This window comes from Ptiloglossa arizonensis, chromosome 1, assembly GCF_051014685.1.
Source record: "Ptiloglossa arizonensis isolate GNS036 chromosome 1, iyPtiAriz1_principal, whole genome shotgun sequence".
Classification (NCBI taxonomy): Eukaryota; Metazoa; Arthropoda; class Insecta; order Hymenoptera; family Colletidae; genus Ptiloglossa; species Ptiloglossa arizonensis.
In genome coordinates, this window is record NC_135048.1 from 20,119,890 (window position 1) to 20,145,311 (window position 25,422).

Consider the following 25,422-nt stretch of genomic DNA (forward strand, 5'->3'; position numbering starts at 1 on the left):
CTACACGTGTATCACATAATTTAGTTTTACTCTCAGTGTAATCATTTATATTTACTCGTCAGACGATACCGTAAAGAAAATCACTACCTATCTCGCTTTCAAGCGAATCGGTGGTCCCCATTTTTTCCCTCGAAAATTGAATTATCGTGATTTTTTACTTACAGGAGAGGATCGTAAAGCCAGGAAATAAACTGTACTACAAACTACACGTGTATCACATAATTTAGTTTTACTCTCAGTGTAATCATTTATATTTACTCGTCAGACGATACCGTAAAGAAAATCACTACCTATCTCGCTTTCAAGCGAATCGGTAATTCCCATTTTTTCCCTCGAAAATTGAATTATCGTGATTTTTTACTTACAGGAGAGGATCGTAAAGCCAGGAAATAAACTGTACTACAAACTACACGTGTATCACATAATTTAGTTTTAATCTCAGTGTAATCATTTCTATTTACTCGTCAGACGACACCGTAAAGAAAATCACTACCTACCTCGCTTTCAAGCGAATCGGTGGTCCCCATTTTTTCCCTCGAAAATTGAATTATCGTGATTTTTCACTTACAGGAGAGGATCGTAAAGCCAGGAAATAAACTGTACTACAAACTACACGTGTATCACATAATTTAGTCTCGCTTTAATATATTAGATATTGTTCGGTATAATATATGACTCTCGTACTATATGCTAATCGTAACGATAAACGACATACACGCTAAACATATCCGTTTTGACGTATCAATAATTTACACGATAACTGTACACTGTAACGTTTCTCGTAACCATTCATACACAACGGCGTCACACGCACACAGACATTTTTATCACACATCTTACACCGTACCTCCCGTCGTGGAATCAATAAAATTGACAGGAGACGATCGACAATTAAAAAAGAAAAAGACTCTTGAAGGATTAAAAGGAACATACACAAGATACGGACTACCATTACAAGTAACGATCACACGCGGACGAATGCCTAACTGCTTCCGTCTTCGCAAAGCCACGTCTCTGCTCTGAAAGTCGAATGAATCGATGAATCGTTTAACCCTTTCGGCGTCGAATCGATCGGTGCAGTCTGTGCGTGTTGAGTGTTCACACCCCGGCACCGAAAGGGTTAATTTAATCGAAGAAAAACGCCGAAGAAAACGAGTGATTTGTAAACGATACGAAACGACATTTCAAATACAAAAGAAAAAAAAAAAAAAGAAAGACATTGAAACAACTCCGATCGGCATCAGCAACGATGATTATCAATGATTCGTAACAAGACTGATTTTTTTTTTTAAATCGTCGTTTAATTGCAAACTATCGCACAAAAACCCTGATGCAAATCATCGATGAACCACGACACTCTACGACGTTAAAAAAGTGTTAACGATATGTTGATCTTCTATCTTTTTGAAAATGTCAAGCAACCATTAACGCGATATTACGAAGATAATTTCTTTGAAGCGTATTGTTTATTTTTCTCTCTCGAAACTGTACCGAATTTCATTTTCCACGTTCCGAAAGGGGATAGATAGCTTTATGCGAAGAGGAGAACGATCATCCGAATCTATACGATATTACGAAACTTTCGGGATAATAGAAAGCAAGATTTACAACGTACATAGACATTCTCATTTGCTCCCGTTGTCTCTAACCACTAATTAATTAGCACGTTACAACAGACAATTAAACTCATTGCCGTATCGAGTAACAAAGATCACGATTAACCTTGATGTATAAACGTACACTTTGGTTTACGAATACATTATCTAATTACACGCACAACTCGATTCCTAATCGTACGTGTCCGTACAGCGGAGAGAACTTCCGTGCAAAACGCGATTCCAAGACAGAGCCGACCGCTCTTTGCTTACATCTACGTAATTGTTCGGGAATCATCTGTCTCGTTGATCGAAGACCCGAGCTATAGATGTTGGATCACATCGCCGAAGAACGAAATTATTCTAGAAACCCCGCCGTCTGAATTGACTTTTTCATTAATGCGTTAATTGTGTAACGGTGTTAATTAATCGAAAGTAATTCTATTTGTTATAATTTAGTACATTCTACGTATTCCAGCACAATAATGGCAACGAAATGTGTAAGTTCGTGTGTACGATAACTCAACACATGGATCGGAAAAGCTTTGACCACTAGTACCAAAATCAGCTGATCGCTCGAGGTCACCTAACCACTGTCGCTACAGTCATTTGACTACCTCGTTTTTCCATCAATATTGGGTACAGATATGTTCGAATAACGAATAACGTACAAAAATAAATTTTGGTGTATAGATAACAATACGTTTTGGTTCGAATAACAGAGTATACAAGTAACCTAAATGTTTATTCGTTATTCGAAGAATTACTTAACCGAGTACTAGCGAATACTTGTATACCGATGTTAACTTATTATTTATACCGATGCGATCGCAATGTAAGCATCAACGATGAAAAATACATTTTTTATTGTAACATCGCTTCTCGATCGATCGTTATCATTTATCGTTCGTGTCGCAAAACCCCAGAGAAAGTGAGAATTATTTGAAGATCTGAATTTTTCATCGTCGATGTTCAGTTTCTTCGGTTTATTTCGTTCGTTTGTTTCTGATTAAATATTTCGCGCAGACGACAGTTACAATTTGAAACGTAAACAATGAATTATTGTGCGCCGCTGGCAATGAGAATTGTTAATACATTTTCTTAAACGGCGAAGTTCCAGTATAACGGTTGCAATTTCAAGTAAAATATGGGGTCTCGATTTTTGAAATCCAAACAGATCCAATTCGCATACGAAATACCATAAGCCGCGGGTCTTCGATTCGCAATGAGAATCTTCTGCAGAAGGAAGATCGACTTCTTGCGATTTCCTTCGAATTTTACGTACTACCTCGTCCATTTTCTTCGTCCTCTCTCGACATTAAAGTTCTGCCATAGTAAGTATACGTACAATACGATCAGGTACAAGAGTAGCATCTCTGGGTTGATCTGTTTTATTTCCAAAGAGAGGACGAAGCTTCTCGATCGTCTTAAACTAATCACCTTCGGCCTCCTCGGGTTTCCTGATCTCAAACAACGAACGTCCAAAATTCACAGGACAACATACTTCTTTAAGACGTTCGAGTAATCGAATATAACAATTTACTCGCGCTGAAACGTGAATCGCGCGAGTAACAGTGCTCGCGGACAATCGAGACTGAGTGACTCCTCGGAATCTGACGCGTTCGTGAAAGAATCTGAAGAACTCCTAACCGCAGTTATAATCGCGTATCATTGGTACCGACAATGTTCCGTAGTGATTAATATAAATTAATAAATTAACTCGCAATGCTTTTAATACCTAGTATCGAGACGAAGGTGCAGAGCATTCAAAAATTCTCGGAGCGACGATCGTCTGCCCCTCTCGACGTCTTACAGCGTTCTTCGTCTCACGCACAAGAGGAAAATACCCGTCCCTATATATTTCTCTACTTGCTTGTATCGCGTTTTGTAATAATGACTATTGGTCCGCCTGCTCGCTGGTCTCTTCGTTGTCGGACATCGACGGCATCCTGTCGTGGTTTGTGCAATTGTCCGTCTTAGATTTGAATTCTGCAATCTCCAGCCAATGTTGTTTGTTCTTTCTGACGCCATCAACCAACGGCTCCAATTTATCCGACAGTAAAGCAAATGCCTGTGTAAAAAGAATACATTAACAAAATTTGAAAGGTACGATCGTTGTTTGAATTTCTTTTCGAATAAAATTGAGTCAACGTGGATTTGATTTAATAGTAACTTTTATTGCATTAAAGTTAAATATTGATTTGTTTAATATTTCTGAATTCATTGCTTCGTTGAAATATTTAATTTTACAAAATTATTATTCATATGTGTCAGAGATATGATAAAGAAAGGTTGTAATAAATGTAACGATTTCAGTAGAATTAAGGAAATTACTATTCTAATACTTGATTATTCGCAATAATTCGTAGTATTTGAATAGTGTAACGTGGATCAAATTTTTTCAACTTTATTAACGATATTCCACGTTTACTCATAGTATTCGAATATTGAATTATTGGGATAGTATTAGCCTTGGTTGCAATATGTACGATATTATTTTAGTAACGCTTTTCTATTGTCGATATCGTAGAAAGTTACCTCGTAAATGGGAAGGCAGATCGAATCGATGAAGCCAACTTGCATCATAGGTAGCTGATCCTCTTTTTCTCGGTTCATAATGTCCTGCAATACCAAAGGAGTAGTCTTGTTATCTTCGGGTTTTAAACAATTGTATTGGTACTACGTATGTGCGATATTTAAGTCGAACATATCAAAGAAAAAGATAACACAATCGACGAAAGAAAAATAATAACAGAATAATATGTCGAGTAAATAAGAAACAAGATAAAAGCTGCAATTCTTTTACATCTCTTACAGATATCCAATTCTTTCTCAGAATGTTCTTTTGTATCGCTTATTATTGGTATAGTTCTTTAAAATAAGTACCAAATGTATATACGGTCTTACTCTTTACTCCTATGATTATTATGCAAGTCTAATTTAACGATAATTATTGAATTAAAAAATTAAACTTTCCATGGAAATTTATTAGAAAATTTTAGTTTTTCTAAATTCACTACTACCATCATTATTTTATAAAACTACTATTACTAGAATAATACTGCCTTAGATAAAAGTATTAATTTTGTATAATTTATATTAAACATGTTTATTACAGTTTCTATGAACAATCTTGCTTAATTTAATTATAATTATTATACGAGCATGCTTTGAAATTGTGTGACACAAATATAAACGTCAAATTAATTTTTCTTTCTTGACACGTCTTTCTGAAAAACTTTCTATTCTCTTTACACAGCATTAACTAGGTAAAATAGTCGATTAATTTCATTATGTGATTTATTTATTATTGTATATTCTACTTATCATAAGCGAACATATACCAATATTTTTGTACAAATAATATCATATTTCTTCTATAAATACTATAAATACATTTATACAAATAGGGCTGGGACTATTCGAATATTCGATAGGTATTCGAATACTCGAGTGTTTATTCGAATATCGACATAAGTTCGAACTCGATACTCGTCGAATATTTGAATCGTTGATGCGTTCAAATATTCGAATACAGGAAAATTCGACAAGCAGTTCCAGCCCTAGCCCCGAATGTCTCATCCTACAGTTAACACATTATAATTATATAGATATCCAATTTCTTGTAATACTTACAATAGGGGTAATATTAAGAGTCCGCCTTTCAATATCCCCCTGTTCAAAAAATTCACTGCTGACTAATTCTGCCACCCTCTTTTCAACATCCCAGGGTTTCGTTATAGCCGCTAAATCACAGACGGTCATTAACATTCCTCTTAGCAGTTCTCGATGATCGCTGTAAGCCCAATTGTAGCCACCGCCTCTCGCTAAGCTAAGAAAAGCCCCTCTCTTCCTGAAGTAAACCGCTAAGTCGGTGGAGAGGATCGCCTCTTCGAGAACTTTAACCACACGGGAATATTCCTCTGGGGACAGGTTCGATAAAATTTGATTCCCTTGGCTACTTAGAATCATAAGACACTGATCGAAATGATGATGCTCCATCGTCGATGTCGAGTAAAGTTGTGCCAGTGGCGAAGACGCTCTGCAAGCAACAGATCCATTCTTTTTTTGTTATATTTCATACCGTGAACTCGAATACCGACAAGGTGTATTACGAAAGTGTCTAATACAAATTATAATCTCTTTGATATAAATTGTACATATTGTTTTAACTTTTGTCCAATTCTAATCAAATTGATTCCAGACACTTGTGTAATACATCCTCATCGACTGTTAGTAGAATTCGAGTCTGGAATTTAATTCGTTATTAAAGAAGGAAAGAATACGTATCAAAGTGGAAACAAAATCGCTTCCAGGATAATTTTCACTCACTTAATTTGGAAGGAATTATTCGTGCCCCGATGATCCAGATCGTGACACAAGCAAGCAATGATTAAAGCAAGACACTCGATTTCCCCAAAGATTTTCCACCACTGCGTGGCCTAGAACATCGCAAACTTGTTGCTTATTTATAAAGCAGTTACGGAGAATTTAGATGAAATTTATGGTTCCGTTGAAAGCTCGCTTACAGTTAGAATCGCGAACATCATTTGCGCGACGTTGAACGCGTGACGCCAATTGTGGTACGTGACGTTTCGATAATTTTTTTTCACGCTGAGCAGCCAGCGGCAAAGAACGTCGTAATCGATGTGGAAACGTTCGACGAAATCGAGATCCAAAAACATTCGGAGACACGCCGTCAACGTTTCGTCGTCCTCCATGTATATGTCGTCGAATTTGAAATCGTGCAGTTGAAAATGCGCCGAAGAAGGCACTCTCAAGCCCTGAAATCACAATTGAGAGAACGAACTTGAAAAGAGAGACGAGCCGAGAAAATTGTCCAAACGAAACGTTCAAAATGCGCGGTATCCGTGAGACCTACTTTACGAACAAAATTATCGGATAAAATTTTCGACGGAAACTTTCAGCACGCCCCGGATAATACTGCGTAACACAATCGTCTTCGAACGATTATATACGAACTATACGTGTATTCGCATATCGATGAAAAATGCAATTGCAAATACATATTTTGCGTTCGTTCGCGTTTACATTATTCGTTTCGTTCGTTTCTTGAACGAATTACGAAATATCATTGGACACTAGACTTCGATCGAAGACAAAACTATATTACTACTTTTTTCATAACTCTGTAACTTTATAAGTCTATGACTCTATAATTGTATAATTCTCTAACTCTATAACTGTATGACTTTATAACTGTATGATTCTATAACTCTATAACTCTATAATTCTATAAATCCGTAACTCTATAACTCATAACTGTATAACTATATGACTCTATGACTCTATAACTCTATAATTCTATAAATCCATAACTCTATAACTCATGACTCTATAACTGCATGACTCTATGACCCTATAACTCTATGACTCTATAACTTTATAACTCTACAACTACATAACTCTACAACTACATAACTCTAAAACCCTATGACTCTATAATCGAAACTATAATTCACCCGGTGTATAGTTCACGCGTTGCTTCGTCTATCACCTTTTCAGGGAGGTGACTCAACAATGACGACATCAAACGCGAAGGTGCGTAGTTTTTTCTCTATCCAAAGAAGTAGCATAGTATCGCAGAAGACCATAGATCGTCGTTCTTGGAAATGGTAGTTATCCCGTACCGATTCAAGGGTTTTGAAACTCGCGATTCTTTTCCACGACGCCCTGATACGCCGCGCTATTAGAGACGAATGCATCGAACGCGTCGAACGAGAACAAAAAAAAAAAAGAAAACAAAAAAAAAGAAAGTAGAAAAAGAAACGAAAGGAAAAATGCGTTTTCGTTCTTCGTTGAGTATGTTGAAAGAGAAACCAACCCTCAATCTCTGTGCATCCTCCAACGAGGCGGAAGCGTGGTAACTCAGCACTTCTAACGTGACGCTTTGTTTGGCCATCGCTATCACGGCCTTCTCGTACCTGTTGATGGAAAAATAGAAGGAAAATTAGAAACTTCGAGCGAACCACGCTCCCTGATGGTACTCGGTGCCGCTTTTGCGGGTACCGCACTCACATGTGTGTGTTGTGTATGCCCATGCCGCAGAAAATAGCAAACGCCTCGACGAAATTCTCGTCGTTCTTCGTGAAGGCGAGGTCGTCGAACTTGTTGATCAGTTGAATGACGCCGATGATCTGACCCGACGAGTTCTTGATGGGCATGCAGAGAATGGTACGATGTTTGAAACCGGTACCATCATCCACCGAAGGGTCGAATCTTGGATCCTCGTAGGCGTTCGGTATGTTCACCGTCTACGAAAAATTTAGCACGACGTTGTACATTGTAAGCCCGAACGTTGCGCCGGGTTACGTTATATATTCTATTAATTACGAACTGGGAAATAGAAAATAAAATTAAAAAAAAAAAAAGAAAAAAAAAATTAAAAAAAAAAAGAAAAAAAAAAGAAAAGGAAACAATTGTTAATCAATGTGCTCACCTCACCAGTCGTAGCAACGTAACCGGTGATACCGACATTTATAGGGAATCTGCTCTCGAATGGACTGCGTGAACAAAACCGAATACATGTAAGGTTTCCGAGGAAAATTCGAATTATTGATGGTAATTGAATGAAGAGAAATAAGAACATAATTACAAACTTCATTCACCTAGTGCGAGAATCGGAATCCTCGCCAGCGAGGTCGTTCGCCTCGAAGTCAAAGACTCGTGAGAAACTGCCCTTTGACGCCTTGTGCACTAGAAGAACCTGAGGAGAATATTCGTGTATTACGTACACCAGCGTCGTGTAATCATCGTGTACATTTCGCGCGACGGACAGTTTTATCGGAATATGTACAATAAACGTGTACTCTGGTTAAAAATTCTCAGAGACCGTGGACAAATTACCTGTACTCGTTGACACTGTATCAGGGACTGCGTGTGGGTTAAAATCCTCAACACCATGTGCTCTATCGTACTCTGTTCCTCGAAAATCATTCTAGCCAAATCCAGAAGAACCTGCAACAATTCATCAATGTATTTTACAATGTTTGCCACCGATCGGGGATAGGTACGAGTTTTTGTTTCTAGGTGCATTCGTTCGATGTATTAACACGAACGAGCGTCAGATTGGTACAGACACTAAACGACTAACAGGGATAGTGTTGTAACGTTAAACGTGGCGGAAACTTTATGGAGAAAAAGTAACGCAAAAATATTTCCTCGCTACTTGTTGCAGCAGCGAGTCGACTAATTGTGTTACATTGTAACTCCAACTAAGGTCCTTGCAAGAAGTTGAAACTCAGTTTGCGGTTAACCCTTTCAGGACTGTTGCCGTACATGTAGGATACGTGGTGCGTCTGTCCGTATTTTCCTGTTTCGTATCAAACTGTATCTGTCCTCGCGTCGTACGAATGTTGAGTTATATATACGTACATTTATTTTAAAAACCGATCGATGAACACGTATACCACGCAATATTCGACGATAAGCCTCGTCGCACCGTACCTGTACATTTTGATTTTTGCGCGCCATACTTTCGTCACAATTGTCTAAAATGAATCACGATATTGCGATTTAAATCGGATACGGTAACGCGTTGATATTTGTGTTACAATCGAAAAACATTGCAATTGTAAAAATGAGTTCGTGAAAACGGATATAGAAAAAGTAAAATATTCTTGGAAGATACGGGAATACTAAAAATAAATAATCTTGAAAAATAGAGGGATGCTGAAAGTAAATATTCTTGAAAAATAAAGGAATACTAAAAGTAAATATTCGTGAAAAATATAGGAATACTAAAAATAAATATTCTTGAAAAATATCGCAAACAACGAATGTCAAAAGTTGCGTTCATAGTGCGCATCATTGTTCCAAGTTTGTCCGGAAACGTAAAATTTCTATTTTCAGCTTTTATCCGGAAAAATATATCATTTGTCGATTTGAACAGAAATTTATGTTATTAAAAATGTGAAGATTGTAGTACTGTGAAGAATAAGCAACGATCGAAGTGTTAAACAATCCTTACGATCGGAAAACAAAGAATTATACCGATAGATTGTAAATGGGGTTCGTTCTTGATCAATTAACGAGGGAAGGTACCGATTTTATCCTAGAAAGCGATCTATTGATCGATAATCATCCTTTGTTACGTTTCTTCGCAAATATTAACGGCAAACGTATTCGTTTAATATTAATCGATCTAACAAGGGAGAGTATGACATACATTTGCAACACAATTAATTTTAGCATCCGTAACGAAGCGTTGCGCAAATAATTTGTTAAATACCGTGTAAAAATTACGAACAAACGAGACACGTTACTTCTGACAAGATAATAAAGCAAAGTACACCACTAGCGGATACAGAAGTGGCTTCTGCGTAATGTTCCGAAAGTACTTGAAACTCCAAACAGTTGCTGGATATAAATCCCACAAAAACTTCACGGCAGTTGCTCGATATACAATTAAGGAAGAAACGTATTTGCAGCTAAAATTTACCCAGCTGAGTCAATGCCAAGAAGATTGGAAGCCATAATTGATGCAAATGGAATGCGTACCAAATATTAGAAACCATTTTCGAAGTACAAGATTTTTGGACGCTTCTCGTTCCGCGAACAACGTTTCCGTTACGTCACGGCTTTAAAATTATTACAGCAACGTAACACGTTACTCGCTCGTATTATTTACGCATCGAACAAAGCACTTCGCGTTAATGTTTTCACGCGAGTTCGAAATTGTAGCAGAAAAATGGCGTCCCCGGTATGTATTTTATTCGTTGGAATCGGAAATTTAATTTCAATTTTCAGTTTTACACGGAACGTACGTTCGAAAATGATGTTAATTAAAATTTTTTTAATACATCACTTACCCGGTATACGCGCTGGAACTTTAACGACGCAGCTCGTTGAAGTTACACAGCACCGTTTACGGTATTAGTATCTAACGTACGAAATAATTTTATTCGTCTACTAACCTGATTCCTTTTCACTTCTAATTGACTTTTCTCGTAGAGTTGTGCGTTTCTCAGGCCAATTCCGCAAAATTGCAAATATCCAGCGAAAACTTTCTCTTCCTGCGCGGTGAATTGACCTTCGCCGCCGAGTTTGTTGATCACTTGCGCAACCCCGATGACATCCCCGTTGCAGTCCTTTATTGGCATGCACAAAAGGGCTCTAGTTCTGTATCCGGTTAACGCATCGATTTCACGGTTGAACCTTGAATCCTGGAAGCATCGAGACACTCTTTCAATACGTCGCGTCGCGTATTGAGTTTTCGCGTGGCAAATTCAATACTTTTGCTCGAACATGTCCACGCTTGACTACGTTACTCGAGAACCTGGACTTCTGAGTCACGGTGAGAGTCTCTTGAAACCGAGATAGGCTCGAGAGGTCTCCAACATTTTGAAAATTTCAAATATTTTACTAGTGCTGAATATTTTGTAAATTTGAAATCTTCTACGAGTCTCCAATATTTTGAAAATTTGAAATCTTTTACGAGTTTCTAATATTTTGAAAATTTGAAATCTTTTACAAGTCTCTAATATTTTGAAAATTTGAAATCTTTTACAAGTCTCGAACAGTTTGAAAATCTGAAATCTTTTACAAGTCTCCAATATTTTGAAAATTGGAAATATTTTACAAGTGCTGAATATTTTGTAAATTTGAAATCTTCTACGAGTCTCCAATATTTTAAAAATTTGAAATCTTCTATAAGTTTCTAGTATTTTGAAAATTTGAAATCTTTGACGAGTCTCCAACATTTTGTAAATCTGAAATCTTTTACGAGTCTTCGATATTTTGTAAATCTGAAATCTTTTACAAGTCTCCAATATTTTGAAAATTTGAAATCTTTTACGAGTCTCCAATATTTTGTAAATCTGAAATCTTTTACAAGTCTCCAATATTTTGAAAATTTGAAATCTTTTACAAGTCTCGAACAGTTTGAAAATCTGAAATCTTTTACAAGTCTCCAATATTTTGAAAATTGGAAATATTTTACAAGTGCTGAATATTTTGTAAATTTGAAATCTTCTAAGAGTCTCCAATATTTTAAAAATTTGAAATCTTCTATAAGTTCCTAATATTTTGAAAATTTGAAATCTTTGACGAGTCTCCAATATTTTGTAAATCTGAAATCTTTTACAAGTCTCCAATATTTTGAAAATTTGAAATCTTTTACAAGTATCGAACAGTTTGAAAATCTGAAATCTTTTACAAGTCTCCAATATTTTGAAAATTGGAAATATTTTACAAGTGCTGAATATTTTGTAAATTTGAAATCTTCTAAGAGTCTCCAATATTTTAAAAATTTGAAATCTTCTATAAGTTTCTAATATTTTGAAAATTTGAAATCTTTGACGAGTCTCCAATATTTTGTAAATCTGAAATCTTTTACAAGTCTCCAATATTTTGTAAATCTGAAATCTTTTACGAGTCTTCGATATTTTGTAAATCTGAAATCTTTTACAAGTCTCCAATATTTTTAAAATTGGAAATATTTTACAAGTGCTGAATATATCGTAAATTTGAAATCTTCTACGAGTCTCCAATATTTTAAAAATTTGAAATCTTCTACAAGTTTCTAATATTTTGAAAATTTGAAATCTTTTACGAGTCTTCAATATTTTGTAAATCTGAAATCTTTTACGAGTCTTCGATATTTTGTAAATCGGAAATATTTTACAAGTCTCCAATATTTTGAAAATTTGAAATCTTTTACAAGTCTTCGATATTTTGTAAATCTGAAATCTTTTACAAGTCTCCAATATTTTGAAAATTTGAAATCTTTTACAAGTCTCGAACAGTTTGAAAATCTGAAATCTTTTACAAGTCTCCAATATTTTGAAAATCGGAAATATTTTACAAGTCTTGAGTACTCTAAATATTTTAAAAGTTTTGACAGTCCTGGAAGCCTATAATCTTTTGGCAACTTTGATACCGATAGGCGGTACCGTTCCAATAGCAACATTTATCTTATACTAGTTTGAAAGATAACATTGTCAATAAAATTCTGTAGTTTCATTCTCTGTAAACGTTTCTTACTTTCGTCGAACGTTTTACTAAAATATGTAACTACTGGACTCTTAAGAATTTGGATGAGTTTCAGTGGTGACAGTTTTGCAAAATGTTCCGAGACTGCTCGAGTTGCATTTTGCTCCAAAATATTCTGAAATTTTTATCGAGGTTTTTTTGGTACGAGGCACGCCCTGTGGAAAAACCAGCATTGGCTATCTTCATCGAAGAAATCGGATGACACATCGATCTCGGTGCATGTTTCATAGTTCTTGTCTATTTAACATGTTGACTGCCGTGTCACCCGTATCTGGGTGACGCGTATGTTTCCGCAGGGCCCCCGTCACCCATTTCTGGGAACGAATCGTAATACTAGTAAACTTTCACCTAACGTTACCGTCATTAGCGATGCCATGGAATACCAAGTACACCGCTGTACTCGTATTTTAAGATCGTTTCGAACGTAGATAGACGTTATTTCGCTTTCTAAAGATTTATCGACAGAGTCCAATGCCGAATGGAACCTTGACACGTGTATCCTCGTGATTGAACGTTGAACGCTATCAGATATCGGACTGCACTGTTTCGAAAACGTAAAAGTCTGTAGGGATGACTTAACCATGAAACGGTGATAAAAGAACCGTGACAAACTGTACAGCACTTACTCTACAATCTACAAACCGAATCCTCCTATTTTCTAAATACAAACTTTTCAAAAACGTAACAGTTTCGAACGATGACAACGATCCGACGTACTCGCGACGAACAGTGACTTCGTTCGCGGAGAACACAACCCAGAACCTTCCAATAGAATTCTATACTCTTTTTGCTAAAAAGAATTCTAATAGCTTCCAATGTTCGTAATCGTTCATCAGAAATCCTCCCAATTGGTTAATCGAACGATTGAATAACCGAAAGTAGTGAATTTTAGACGCAGCTCGATCGCTGGTACGCGTTCCGGTTAATGTTGCTAGGTATCTAAATGTATAGTTAGGCTGCTAAGTAAAATGCCCAAAGTTGTACCAGGATCGAAGGACACTTCCCAAGAAAATACAGGGAATCGTTGGAAATTGCATTTAATTCTTCTCAAAGGACAAGGTTCACGTTCAGAAGCTTCGAGCGGTATAATCTGCATGGACCCGGGCCGTGAAAGCCTAAAAAATCTCATTCATTGCTGTCAGCCTTAAGCTATACTCCCACTAACGTTCAAGGGGCGTAACGCTTGAGTGACGCTCACGTCACGCTCAGGCTTACGGAACATACACCGTCTGTCTAAAAAGTTCCTCGACTGATTTTTTACACGACATACTGGAGACGTTATCCATCGGATCGCCCTGGAATAATAAATTGTAGGTGTCTCTCTATTCGTAAGATTTTTTATGGTCATTTACTTCTAGTCTATGAATAATAGAACCGGAGTCAAATCCTTTCGATGCTTTTCGTTGCAAGTTCGACACTGGACAGAGAGGAACTGTGAAATTTGATTTTGAATCGGGCACGAATCAACTACGAATAAATTGTAGGTGTCTCTCTATTCGTAAGATTGTTTATGGTCATTTACTTCTAGTCTATGAATAATAGAACCGGAGTCAAATCCTTTCGATGCTTTTCGTTGCAAGTTCGACACTGGACAGAGAGGAACTGTGAAATTTGATTTTGAATCGGGCACGAATCAACTACGAATAAATTGTAGGTGTCTCTCTATTCGTAAGATTTTTTATGGTCATTTACTTCTAGTCTATGAATAATAGAACCGGAGTCAAATCCTTTCGATGCTTTTCGTTGCAAGTTCGACACTGGACAGAGAGGAACTGTGAAATTTGATTTTGAATCGGGCACGAATCAACTACGAATAAATTGTAGGTGTCTCTCTATTCGTAAGATTGTTTATGGTCATTTACTTCTAGTCTATGAATAATAGAACCGGAGTCAAATCCTTTCTATGCTTTTCGTTGCAAGTTCGACACTAGACAGAGAGGAACTGTGAAATTTGATTTCGAATCGGGCACGAATTAACGAACGTTGCTTGTGGGAAGGAACGTGTATCATGGTATACCAGATTTACCAGTTTAGGAGATTTCACTAGGGGATACACGATCATTCTTAGCGAAGAAACAAGCACATTGTCCGTTCTCCTAACTCTCTCGATCTGGAAACAATAGATTTCTCTTTATTCTCCAAATTGAATTTGACCTTCTGGAGGAAAGTGTCATAACAAAGAAGAGATCCAGGTGGCTGTGACGAAAAAGTTCGACACGATTTTGAAACTGTGTACAGAAACAACTTCCAATGAATTTTTAATCATGCTCAAAGATGTGGAGAAGGATTGGACATAGATTAAAATATTCAATTGATAAAATTCTTTTAATCTTGGTGTCCCTTTTCAGAAAAAAGGTTTGTGTCCAAAGAAAGTGGAGGATTTAAAATAATATAAAAAAGAATACACCCACACAGTTAAATTTTAATAAAGGTACCGATTGAAAGAGTTTAAGTTTGTTCAAGTTATCCACGTTTTTCTGTATTAAAAATATTTTATTCACTTCCCCCACTCTACCCTTTAGATCGTAGAACTCTCTTCTAGGGGTGGTGCTCTTCACTTTGGAAAACACTGGTGTATAATCTGGCCACAGAAGAACTTGTCCATGCTACTACAAATGCATAGGTGAGTCCCAACTTCCGATTGGTAGAATGCTGTTGGTTGCGCAAACTGATTGGCGATCGCTTCGGTGTATTTGTGGTTGTATGGACAAGTTTTTGCGAGGTCAGTGTACATCAGCTCGACTATTTAGCGAGAGGACTGCGCACAGTTCGATGAGAATCTAACTTATGGTTTTTAAGTAGAATTCAGCAATCTCTTGTTATCCGAAAAAGAATATTTATTCATCACCGAAACGTTTTCAACATCGAGTTAAATCACTTTCGGTGTTAAATTTCTCACAAATTTGAAAAGTTAACATCGCGTCGATACTTGGGAAAGAAGTGAAGTTTTGATACGATTAATTTAAATTTCTTTTTTAAAGTTAGTAATTTGCGACCTTCGATCAATTGTTCGACTAAATATATACCGATTATTACCTGAAAAATTTCGTTAACGGAAGAATTTTTTTATCGGAATTTAAATACACGAAAAAAAAAATATCGAAGACACCTGGTTTTCTTCTTCACGATTATTTACCACGTTTAATTTGAAAATAATAATTCGATACCGCTTCACGATACCTGGTATATAAAATTATCTTGCAAACGATAAATGAACGAATACTATACCATGACAGAGGGCACTGAACAGCGAAAACCGTACAATCTATTCAAAGTTTAATTGAAATTGAATTGTCAATCAGCAATTAACCGTTAGTGAATTACTTCGATACTTAGAAGTTTGAAATTTGAACGAAATAAGTTCGGAGCAAGTTCGAGTATACTTTAATTAAACGCAGCTTTTGTTCGATTAACCGAAGAACGGACCTATGCAGCTTTCTGAGAACCTTTAAAGGGCATAAAACCCATATCTGATAATAAGCCACATGCAAAGATTAAACAGACCGTAGATGCATCAATTTTACATAATGCGATTCAGTATTAATGAAGTAATTTATTACATTCGATGCAATTTCCATGAAAGAAATTCTGTCGTTTAAATTTCATTTCTATCCGACTTGTTAATATTTAAATCGCGATTTAAAATGCTGATTTCACATACAATGAAATCGGAATACCGTGACGTTAGCCGTTCAGGAGTTAATTTATCACGTTTGTGTTAACAATTTTCGAGAAACTAAAATTATATACCGGAAACTAATCCCGGATGCATCTCGGATTGTTATTTGGCCAATAACTATTTGCGATTCATGATATTTTGTATAATTATAGAAGAACCGATTTAGCGGTCTGAAGACGAATTGGCGATGTTTCCTCAACTATTTATACTACGTATTGTAAATAATCTTAACAGTTCCAACGAAATATTGAATTATTGCTTTCAAGTTGACATTATTTTCCCGCAAACATCGAAAGTTTCGTTGCATAGAAATTTCTCAATCTGTTATTATTCTGAAAAGTAATAATTTTAGCAATAATACAACGAATAATTGTGAGAAATGTGCAGCGAATAATGGTAAAAGATAGAGAAGCTTTGACATTTTCACAAATTGATGACGTCCGTTGTTTAAACGGTTCCAAAATTCAGACAGAACGAAATGTCAAATACAGCATTCGTCTATGCACATACGCGAATGTCATAAATAATTTTCATTTAATATTATCGGGACTCGTGTGGGTATGAAAAATTGAATTCTTTTTCGAAAATCGAACAATTTTCTCTCTCGGTACTTCGAGTGGCCAAAAATTTGACGATCAAAAATAACTGACCGATCAATTTCTAAATCTAAAACAGTAATTTCTTAAATTTACGTTAACTCTTCGCTGCACAGTAGTACACGCAAAATGATAACAAATGATTGAAATTAAAAAGTAGATTGTATATTTAATTACAATTAATAGATATAAATAGTCCTATCGTACAACTTATATTATTTTAATTTTCTGTAAAAATTGGATTGAAATATATTCCACCATGATTATACCAGGGTAGCAAAAAAGTGGTGCACGTTTCGAACCACTATTTTCCATAATAGGTTAAAGAATATTCCATGATTATACGAGGATTATATCAGGATAGCAAAAAGATGGTTCACGTTTCGATCGACTATTTTCCATAATAAGTTAAAAAATATTCCACCATGATTATATCAGGATAGCGAAAAGATTGTTCGCGTTTCGATCAGCTATATTCCATAATAAATTGAAATACATTCCACCGTGATCACAATAGATTCCTCGATGAGTTTTGTCGTGAGAAATAGAGCTATTAGATTCGTCGTTTTATTTTTCTAAAAATGGTACTACCGTTCGATGAACGTGTGCGAAGTTTCACGTAGATCTGTCGACTCATTCGTATATTTACAGTTGTTCAAAGTCGAAGTGTCGTAGTATTCTTTCACAATGGAAAAAACGACGAAACTTGTTCAACGACCCAGTATCGGGATAGCGAAGCGTTAAGGCACGACGTTTAAATAAAGCCATAAGTTCGAAATCTAAAAGTAATTACTTAAATTTACGTTGACTCTTCGAGGCACAGCAGTACGTGTAAAATAATAGTTTGGATATTTAATTACAAATAGTGGATACAAATAGTCTTATCGTACAACACGTGCTACTATAATTTTCTATAAAAATTACAATACATTAGCAAAAGGGTGGGGCATTTACTATTTTCCATAATAAATTGAAAAATATTCCACCACGATTATATCAGGATAGCGAAAAGATGGTTCGTATAACGTTTCGATCCACTATATTCCATAATAGGTTAAAAAATATACCACCACGATTGTATCAGAATAACGAAAAGATAATTCGCGTTTCGATTCACTATATTCCATAATGGGTTAAAAAATATTCCACCACGATTGTATCAGGGTAGCGAAAAGATAGTTCGCGTTTCGATTCACTATATTCCATAATGGGTTAAAAAATATTCCACCACGATTGTATCAGGGTAGCGAAAAGATAATTCGCATTTCGATCCACTATATTCCATAATGGGTTAGAAAATATTCCACCACGATCATATCAGGACGGTAAACAGATACGAAACGTTAAGTCAGGACGTTTAAATCCACTGCATCTCGAAAAGTGAAACGTCCAGGAATAAACGAATCCTTACCTTGTATGCATCCGGTATGTTGACAGGTTCCCCGCTTTCGGCGACGTATCCGACGATACCCGTGCCCCAAGGAATTTTGATCTCGTCCTTTTTCTCCATCTCGAGTAGAGTCGATCTCGAGCACACATCGAACAGCTTCGAGACCAAGCATCTGCTTCTGGTGTAGTATCCCGTTTCCCTGTGTTCGGGGCTCCCGTTGCCCGTTTTCCCTGGACACGCACCACCGATAGGGTTTACCGCAAACGAGTCGTGATTTTGCGAGGAGGGCATGCAACCGCCAGCCCTCTCCCCTTGAACGAGAAACAGGGAACCACGGTCGGCGTGTAGCAGGGTGCTTACGTTCTGCAAGATCTTGTGACACAAGGACCTCACGTCCAGCTCGTTACAGATATCCTTGACCTACGGTTAAATCGATCGATCACGGACTACTCTGTGACAGCGACCACAAATTTTGCGATAATTAGGCTGGTTAACGGGAAACCGGGCCGATACGTTTCACCAATTACGTTACACGCGTAAATCGATCGTTCGATGGTACCGAAATATCGCGGACGGTGTTTCACGGGTATATTCGACGAACGCGAGTTTCGTTGACGATTCGAAACGAAGAAAGGAGAAATCTCGATACCACGGTGTCGCGTGACGTAATCTTTGTTTCAACGTTCGAACCTTTATTTAAGCTCCTCTTAAAGAAACTGATTCTAAAGATTAATTATACAGACTGCGGTATGTGCGAACGGACGATAAAAGAAAGAAATACAAGCACCGGGTAATCTCGTGGAGGAGATAGAGGAGAGAGAAAAAAAAAAAAAAGAAACGTCATCTGTTTACACACACTGAAATCTGTGTGAATAACACCATTCCGAGGAGCCTCTGAAATAAAGCTGGAAACGTTTAAGTACGTATCACGTTTCACCCGCATCGCCGTTAACCAATCGACGAATAATTTTAACCGTTGTGGTTTCAACCTATCAAACCTGTGATTTTTACACGTGTAAAGCAAACGGACGATACGATAACCGATGTCTCGTATCGGTATCGGGACAATGTTGCGGGTTCGCGTGTGAAATAATCGAAGATCGAAGAAAGAACGCTTCGGTGGATTTACTTCTCCGCCATTGCACGCACGGAACCGTTTTCTCTCGAAAAGGTTGAGAGTACTCGCAGTACCGAGCGCTCAAGAAAGCGGGTTTAACGCGGTAGCAACAAGTTACGCGATAAAGAAAAAGAAAAAAAGGCAACATCGTTCGAACGAGTATTCTCAAGTGTCGATAGATGCCGCGATTATCGTACATCAACCGAGCCTCGAAACGCGCGCAAGAAAGATCCGTTTCTCTTCCGAATAAATCTTGAATTTTTCCACGAGCCTCGGACAAATCGAATCGAAAAATAATAAAAAAAAAAAATGCAGCGATTCGCGCAATTGTCCGCATTCTGCACCGAGATCGTTCTCCACTCGCGCGATGCATTCAATATACAAAGGACAGTTTGTAACGACGAACGAATCGAGAGAAAGCGGAAACTTTACCAATTCAAAGATGAGGTCCTTTTCATCGAGATGCCTGAGCTCGTGCCTCGATCGTCTTTGGGGTCTGACCGAATTTCCCGAGCCGACCGGTTGACTCCCTGGCTGTCCCGAGTCCCCAGGTGTGACGCTCAGGAAGGTCGGTGTCCCGTCGATTGTGTTGACGATCGGTTTCAGCAAACCGCCGCGCTCGAACTCGTGGGCCGAAATTTTGCGAACGGGGGTCGTCGCGCCCGAACCACCGGAACCACCCCGACCGGAAGAAGATGTCCCGCCACCCGCATGGATCGGGCTCGAGAGCTCCACGCAGCTGCTCGACGAAGACGTCGGCGTCGCGTGCGACACTAGCCACATGTCGACGGTCTGTCTCGTCACTTTCCTGTCGATAAACAATCACACGCTTGTCAACGCTCCGTTCATACTTGTGCAACAGTATCTACGTATATTTTCTCTCTGCGTAGTAGTCGATACGCTTCGAAATTATTCTAGAAACTCTCCGGCCGTTATTCACGGAGTTACGTGTACGCGTTTAAGGCACTCGAATATTTAAAACAATGCATCGACTACTCGATAGGAACGATATCATTAAGCAGATTTATAGTAGGTACCGATCGTTATTTACGGAGTTACGTGAACGTATTTGTAGTAAACATTCACCGTGTAACGATGTATTTAAAATGATATTGTCCAGCGATACGAATTATATTGGATAATAACGAATAATTCGTTACACGAATTTGTAGTGTACGCTGAGTATTGTTGACAGTTACGCGAACGTATTTATAGTAAACATCCACCGTGTAACGATGTATTTAAAATGATACATTGTCCAGCGATACGAATTATATTGGATAATAACGAATAATTCGTTACACGAATTTGTAGTGTACGCTGACTATTATTGACAGTTACGCGAACGTATTTTTATAGTAAACATCCACCGTGTAACAATGTATTTAAAATAACGCATAATTGAATGGTTGAAATATAGTATGAATGTTCGAATGTTTGAAGTATAGTGTGAATGTTCGAATGTTTGAAATATAGTATGAATGTTTGAAATATGGTTTGTAATATAGTATGGTATACGTGTACATTATTTGTATAGAGAGCGAGGTATTTCGAAACGGCTAGAAAATTATACGAGCGAAGTTTCGATAAGTGAATAGTAATTCTTCTTTTCTTGTGGAGATGTAAACAAGACGATAGGTCAACTTCATTTTTACGAACGGAATCTAGGGTCGTTGAAAGACTATTACGAGGAGGAATATTAAAGCTCGAAGAAAAGATTCCGAGCGACGAAGAACATTTCGGTAATTTTTGTACTTGGGTATATAAAGTTGATCCAAGTGGAGACCTTGAACGTTGTCACGACGTAAAAACTGTTGCAACATTCCTCTCCGTTCGTATAAAGCAATACGAAACTTCGAATAAATCGATGTGGCCGCACTTTGATCGCTACCATACTACGATCCACCAGTATTCATGAATCGCAGATAAACGTGAAGTGTACAACGTGATTGAACTTTTGTTTACATTCAAGATACGTACAGCGATTACCAGTGTACGATTCTAGAACTCTGATACGAAAGATCGAGGAAGATGCAAAGATGTTCGATCGATTCCTCGAACTTGAATACCTCTTCATCGTATATTTGACCTTGAACAACGTATGAAAATAATACGTGTCGAATATTTTTCAATTTGTCGTCTGTGTGTCAAATTTCATAAAAATTGAAGATCGTCGGTACTCCCGTACCTTGAAAGTACGCGAACTGCAAGAGTGAGAAATATAGAGCGAGAGTGGGGATAACCGAGTAACGGTTAACGGGGCAGAAACCGCGTCAGTTAGCGAGGTATTACCTTACCTAATACGATAACCATTTATTATTGCTGCCTCGTATAGGAATCGAGAGTTCGGTTTTTCTTTTCAACTACGTACGTTGTAACATCGAATATACCATCAAGTACAGAACTTGTATCAACTTTCGAAACATTTATTACATTTTTTCACCGAACCTTAATATTTCAGTGTCCGAAACACTGGCTTTTCATCACTAATTGGAATTAAACGTGTCGAGAGTACACTATCGGTGAAAAGTTTGAGATCGCTGTTAATATTTGCCGCTCGCGAAAGAAACTAAACTAAAACAATAACACGCGTATATTGTTTTTCATCTTAGCGTGTTATAAGATCGTGTCCATCCTCGATATCTCCGAGCAACAATATCTTATTGGTTTTTCCTTCGGTTGATACACCTCGACCGCTTTCACTGATTACATGGTTTTTCCCTTCCAAGTTATTTTATTGCGTCTCGACGGTCCTAATGCTTCGTTTCCGTGTTAGATAATCGATCAGTCACGTTATTCGCAACATTTGACTCTACGAGATCCGATACTCCGAATTGAGAATTAATAGTTCTGTACCGGGAACCGCGTCGTTAAAACTACAACTTACGAGCGAGCGGGAAACGAACGAGGGAAAGAAATTGGTAATTGGTCGCTGAAGACGAAGAAAGAAACAAAAAGAAGAGAAAAAAAAAGAAGAAGAAAAAAGAAAAGAAACGCGACTTCTCGTTGGGGGGGGGGGGGGGGGACACGTGACTTCGATACTCGAAAGAAAAAGGGAGGTTATTCCATCGTACGGTGCAGCACAATACGGGGCACGAAGAAGGTTTTACTTTTTAATTCTGTGTTAGAAGCGGTCGGAGTGGTTTAAAGTATCGAGCCAAGGATCCGAGAATAAAAGTGACGTCCAAGAGGGATGAACGTCTTAAGGCGGAAGGAATTCAGGCGGGTGTGAATACTAGCCGAGGAACTCCATTATCCGTGAGCACGGTAAAGCGTAGATTAGCAGCTGGTGAATTGCATGGTCGAGTTGCGGCACGGAAATCGCTTCTCGAGCCACGGACTAAAAAGAAGCGGCCACGGCGGGGCTAAGAAGCTCGGGAGATTCGACTTTAGAAACGTGGAAAAATGTTTCACGGAGGGAACGAGTCGGACGAGTTTCGAGGGTCGTCGTATTACGAATTATACGCGAATCGAAATCCTCGATTGCGCGATAGGAAAGATATCGCGGCGAACGATACGGTGTTTCATCGACGCGAGGCGATACCGAACTTTTGAGCGACAGTGTACATAAATCTCTTCCCATTTCTGACGCGGTTCCGTTCAATCCTTCATTTGTATCGCCGCTGCCTTTCGAAAGGTGTTACGATCACTGACAGCCTTCGGATTTTGGCCTTCGTATGGCGGTATACTAATTTGCGAAATTTATACGCGAACGTTTTATTTGCTTCTAATATGCATAAGACGTCCATTAGTGCGTTGTTCTTCGAACGCCGATGAGGCAAAGATTGAGAAAGAAACGATGGAAATTATGCATCCTCGAGAGCGTTCGATGTAATATTCAACGCGGGGACTACTGCCGAATAACGCGGGGAATGATAAAAATCGTTTATTATTTTCTGTCACAAGATGGAAATTAATACGCCGAACGCGATAAAAGTTCGAGCTAATTAGTTTTAATCGACCGATACGGACTAATAGGGAATTAGAGGCAATTAGGGCGTTCTTAGAACGTACATGTAAAATTAACCGAAGTATTCCTTAATTGACGTAGCTATATTGCAGAGCATTGTTATTTCATAACGGTTCATGCAACTGGGCGCACGTAGGTAGGTTAGTCCGTAGATTCTGCACGTAGATTCTGCGCACTTATGCCGCGCAGCCGTCAATCCCCTTAGGGTACGTTTCGTTTGGGAGCTCGCGCGCTGTAAACTCTCATGTTTATAAGCATTCGCTATTCGGAGTTCGAGCGTTCGCGCGTGCGATGTTTGTTTCGAGCCTGCGAGCGATTGCGAGCGTGTCAAAATGGAGAAACGAACAACGAGAAATAATGCAAATCGTGCGAAAGGAGATGGAATTTTTAACAATTTACCGATGCAAAACCGTGTATGGAAATACACGATATCGTGTATGTAAAATAAACGAACCGTAACGAGAAACTTACGTTGGTATAAAATAAAACTTTCTCGATGGAAAAACTGAAATTTACGACGAAATTATCGACCAATCTTTTTCCTCTTGTACGAATCAACATCTATTAGAAACAGTCCATAAGCCTTTCACACGGTGCGATACTTTCCCCGTGCCACCTTTCTATCCCTGTTCGAATCTTTTTATCGAATTTCCAGCGTCGACGTGTTTTTAAACTGTTCCGATAAAAGAACAAAACTTGCGCTAACTTTACAATCTACTCGATCGTGTACTTAAATTTAGACGAGAGAAACGTTTGCGAGAGCGCGCGTAGTTCGCTGCGACGATGAAATAAGTGTTTTACGGGCACGTCGCGTTACAAGGTCGAACCATCCCATTGATATTCTTGCAAGAAAATTGAAATCGTCGAACCGAACGTAGAAATCTTTCGGGCGGCTCGAACCGCTTCGTTGCGCGGTCAGAGGCATAATGATACCGCGCACATGTATCGCGCAGCCGGTCAAGCGCCCAAGCGCACGAGACGCGGGGTGGGGGTTGAAAAGAAGGGATAACGTCGAGCGAGCCACGTACCCCTCAACTACGTGACCATGCAACTATCGCGAATCTACTTTTGTAATATACAAGCACACGTTCGGCTATAAAACTCGCGATATTATTCGTAATAACAACCTGAGAAAGTAATCGTTGACGAAATCAGGGTGTTCGTCGAGCCAAGCTTCCATGCGGGCGTATTCCGGATCGTACATGGCCGAAGTCGAGGAATAGTAACCGCCGGTGGACTTTCCATCTTGCACCTGTTGCAATGTGCCCTGACCAGCCGTTACATTCTGCACCCCTTGCACCCCCTGTACACAAGGAGCTGCCGTCTCCGCCGTCATCCTCGGCTCCTCGATGCTCCGCAAGTGCAGGCCTACTTGACAGACAAACAACTCGTTATTAAACGCGATTTTGTGCTTCGATTCGCGAATTAAAAATCAATATTTATTTCTCTCGCGAAAGAATATTTCCGCGTCGATGTGTACTTTCAGCGAATCGTGAAATCGATACCGATAGAATAAAATAATAATAATTCTTTTTTACAAATATTTTCATATTTTTTCACAGCAATCTTCAATTCCCCTAGCGTTCGATTCTTTTTGGAAGTGGTTCGCGTTTCGCCTCACTCTTGTCTTCTTCTTCGTGGTTTAGATCAAAGCATAGTTCTTTACCGAAGATGTTTCTGACATGTGTATATTCGAAAAACAATTAGGTTTACCTTCACAATTTGAAATTAATTTCAAACTTTGGAAAGTGACTTCGGTCGTTGCATAGTTTGTACAAAATAGTGAAACCTTTTTCTCTTTCATTGTCTTTTCACGATCTGAATTTGCGCGTTAAATGCTGAGCACCGACAACCGCGAACGTCCTGTACAAGAAAGCCGCGCATCGTCAAATTCGTTTCAAAAAAAAAAAAAGAAAAAAAGAAAGAACTTTGGTAATCGTATATTAGTCATAAAAGAATTTCATAATAAGCTGTTCTGCGAGGAGGACGGAAGAAAGTGGAAGACAAAACGTGCTCGAACGTGGATATGTGTGTGTAGCTACACACCTCGTGACCGTGCCTC

At 38.2% G+C, this 25,422-nt stretch overlaps 1 protein-coding gene across 4 annotated transcripts in view; it reads right to left on the reverse strand.

Annotated features, from left to right (window-relative positions):
- Positions 1-616: 616 nt before the first annotated feature.
- The window catches only part of LOC143143747 (dual 3',5'-cyclic-AMP and -GMP phosphodiesterase 11), a 155,797-nt gene continuing 130,991 nt past the window's right edge, over positions 617-25,422 (reverse strand). For 3 of the 4 annotated variants that reach the window (XM_076305415.1, XM_076305392.1, XM_076305408.1), the window contains 14 exons: positions 24,488-24,728; positions 19,823-20,198; positions 18,295-18,693; positions 10,532-10,780; positions 8,463-8,573; positions 8,225-8,322; positions 8,056-8,119; positions 7,635-7,870; positions 7,441-7,540; positions 6,125-6,379; positions 5,928-6,037; positions 5,232-5,637; positions 4,134-4,217; positions 617-3,666 (listed from right to left, as the gene is read on the reverse strand). In XM_076305415.1, coding sequence (XP_076161530.1) covers positions 3,493-3,666; positions 4,134-4,217; positions 5,232-5,637; positions 5,928-6,037; positions 6,125-6,379; positions 7,441-7,540; positions 7,635-7,870; positions 8,056-8,119; positions 8,225-8,322; positions 8,463-8,573; positions 10,532-10,780; positions 18,295-18,693; positions 19,823-20,198; positions 24,488-24,696 — 2,871 coding nt within the window. In that variant the 5' untranslated portion in view covers positions 24,697-24,728 and the 3' untranslated portion in view covers positions 617-3,492. Of the gene's footprint in view, positions 3,667-4,133; positions 4,218-5,231; positions 5,638-5,927; positions 6,038-6,124; positions 6,380-7,440; positions 7,541-7,634; positions 7,871-8,055; positions 8,120-8,224; positions 8,323-8,462; positions 8,574-10,531; positions 10,781-18,294; positions 18,694-19,822; positions 20,199-24,487; positions 24,732-25,422 lie in introns of all 4 variants that reach the window. The other variant, XM_076305399.1, reaches the window with a different exon arrangement.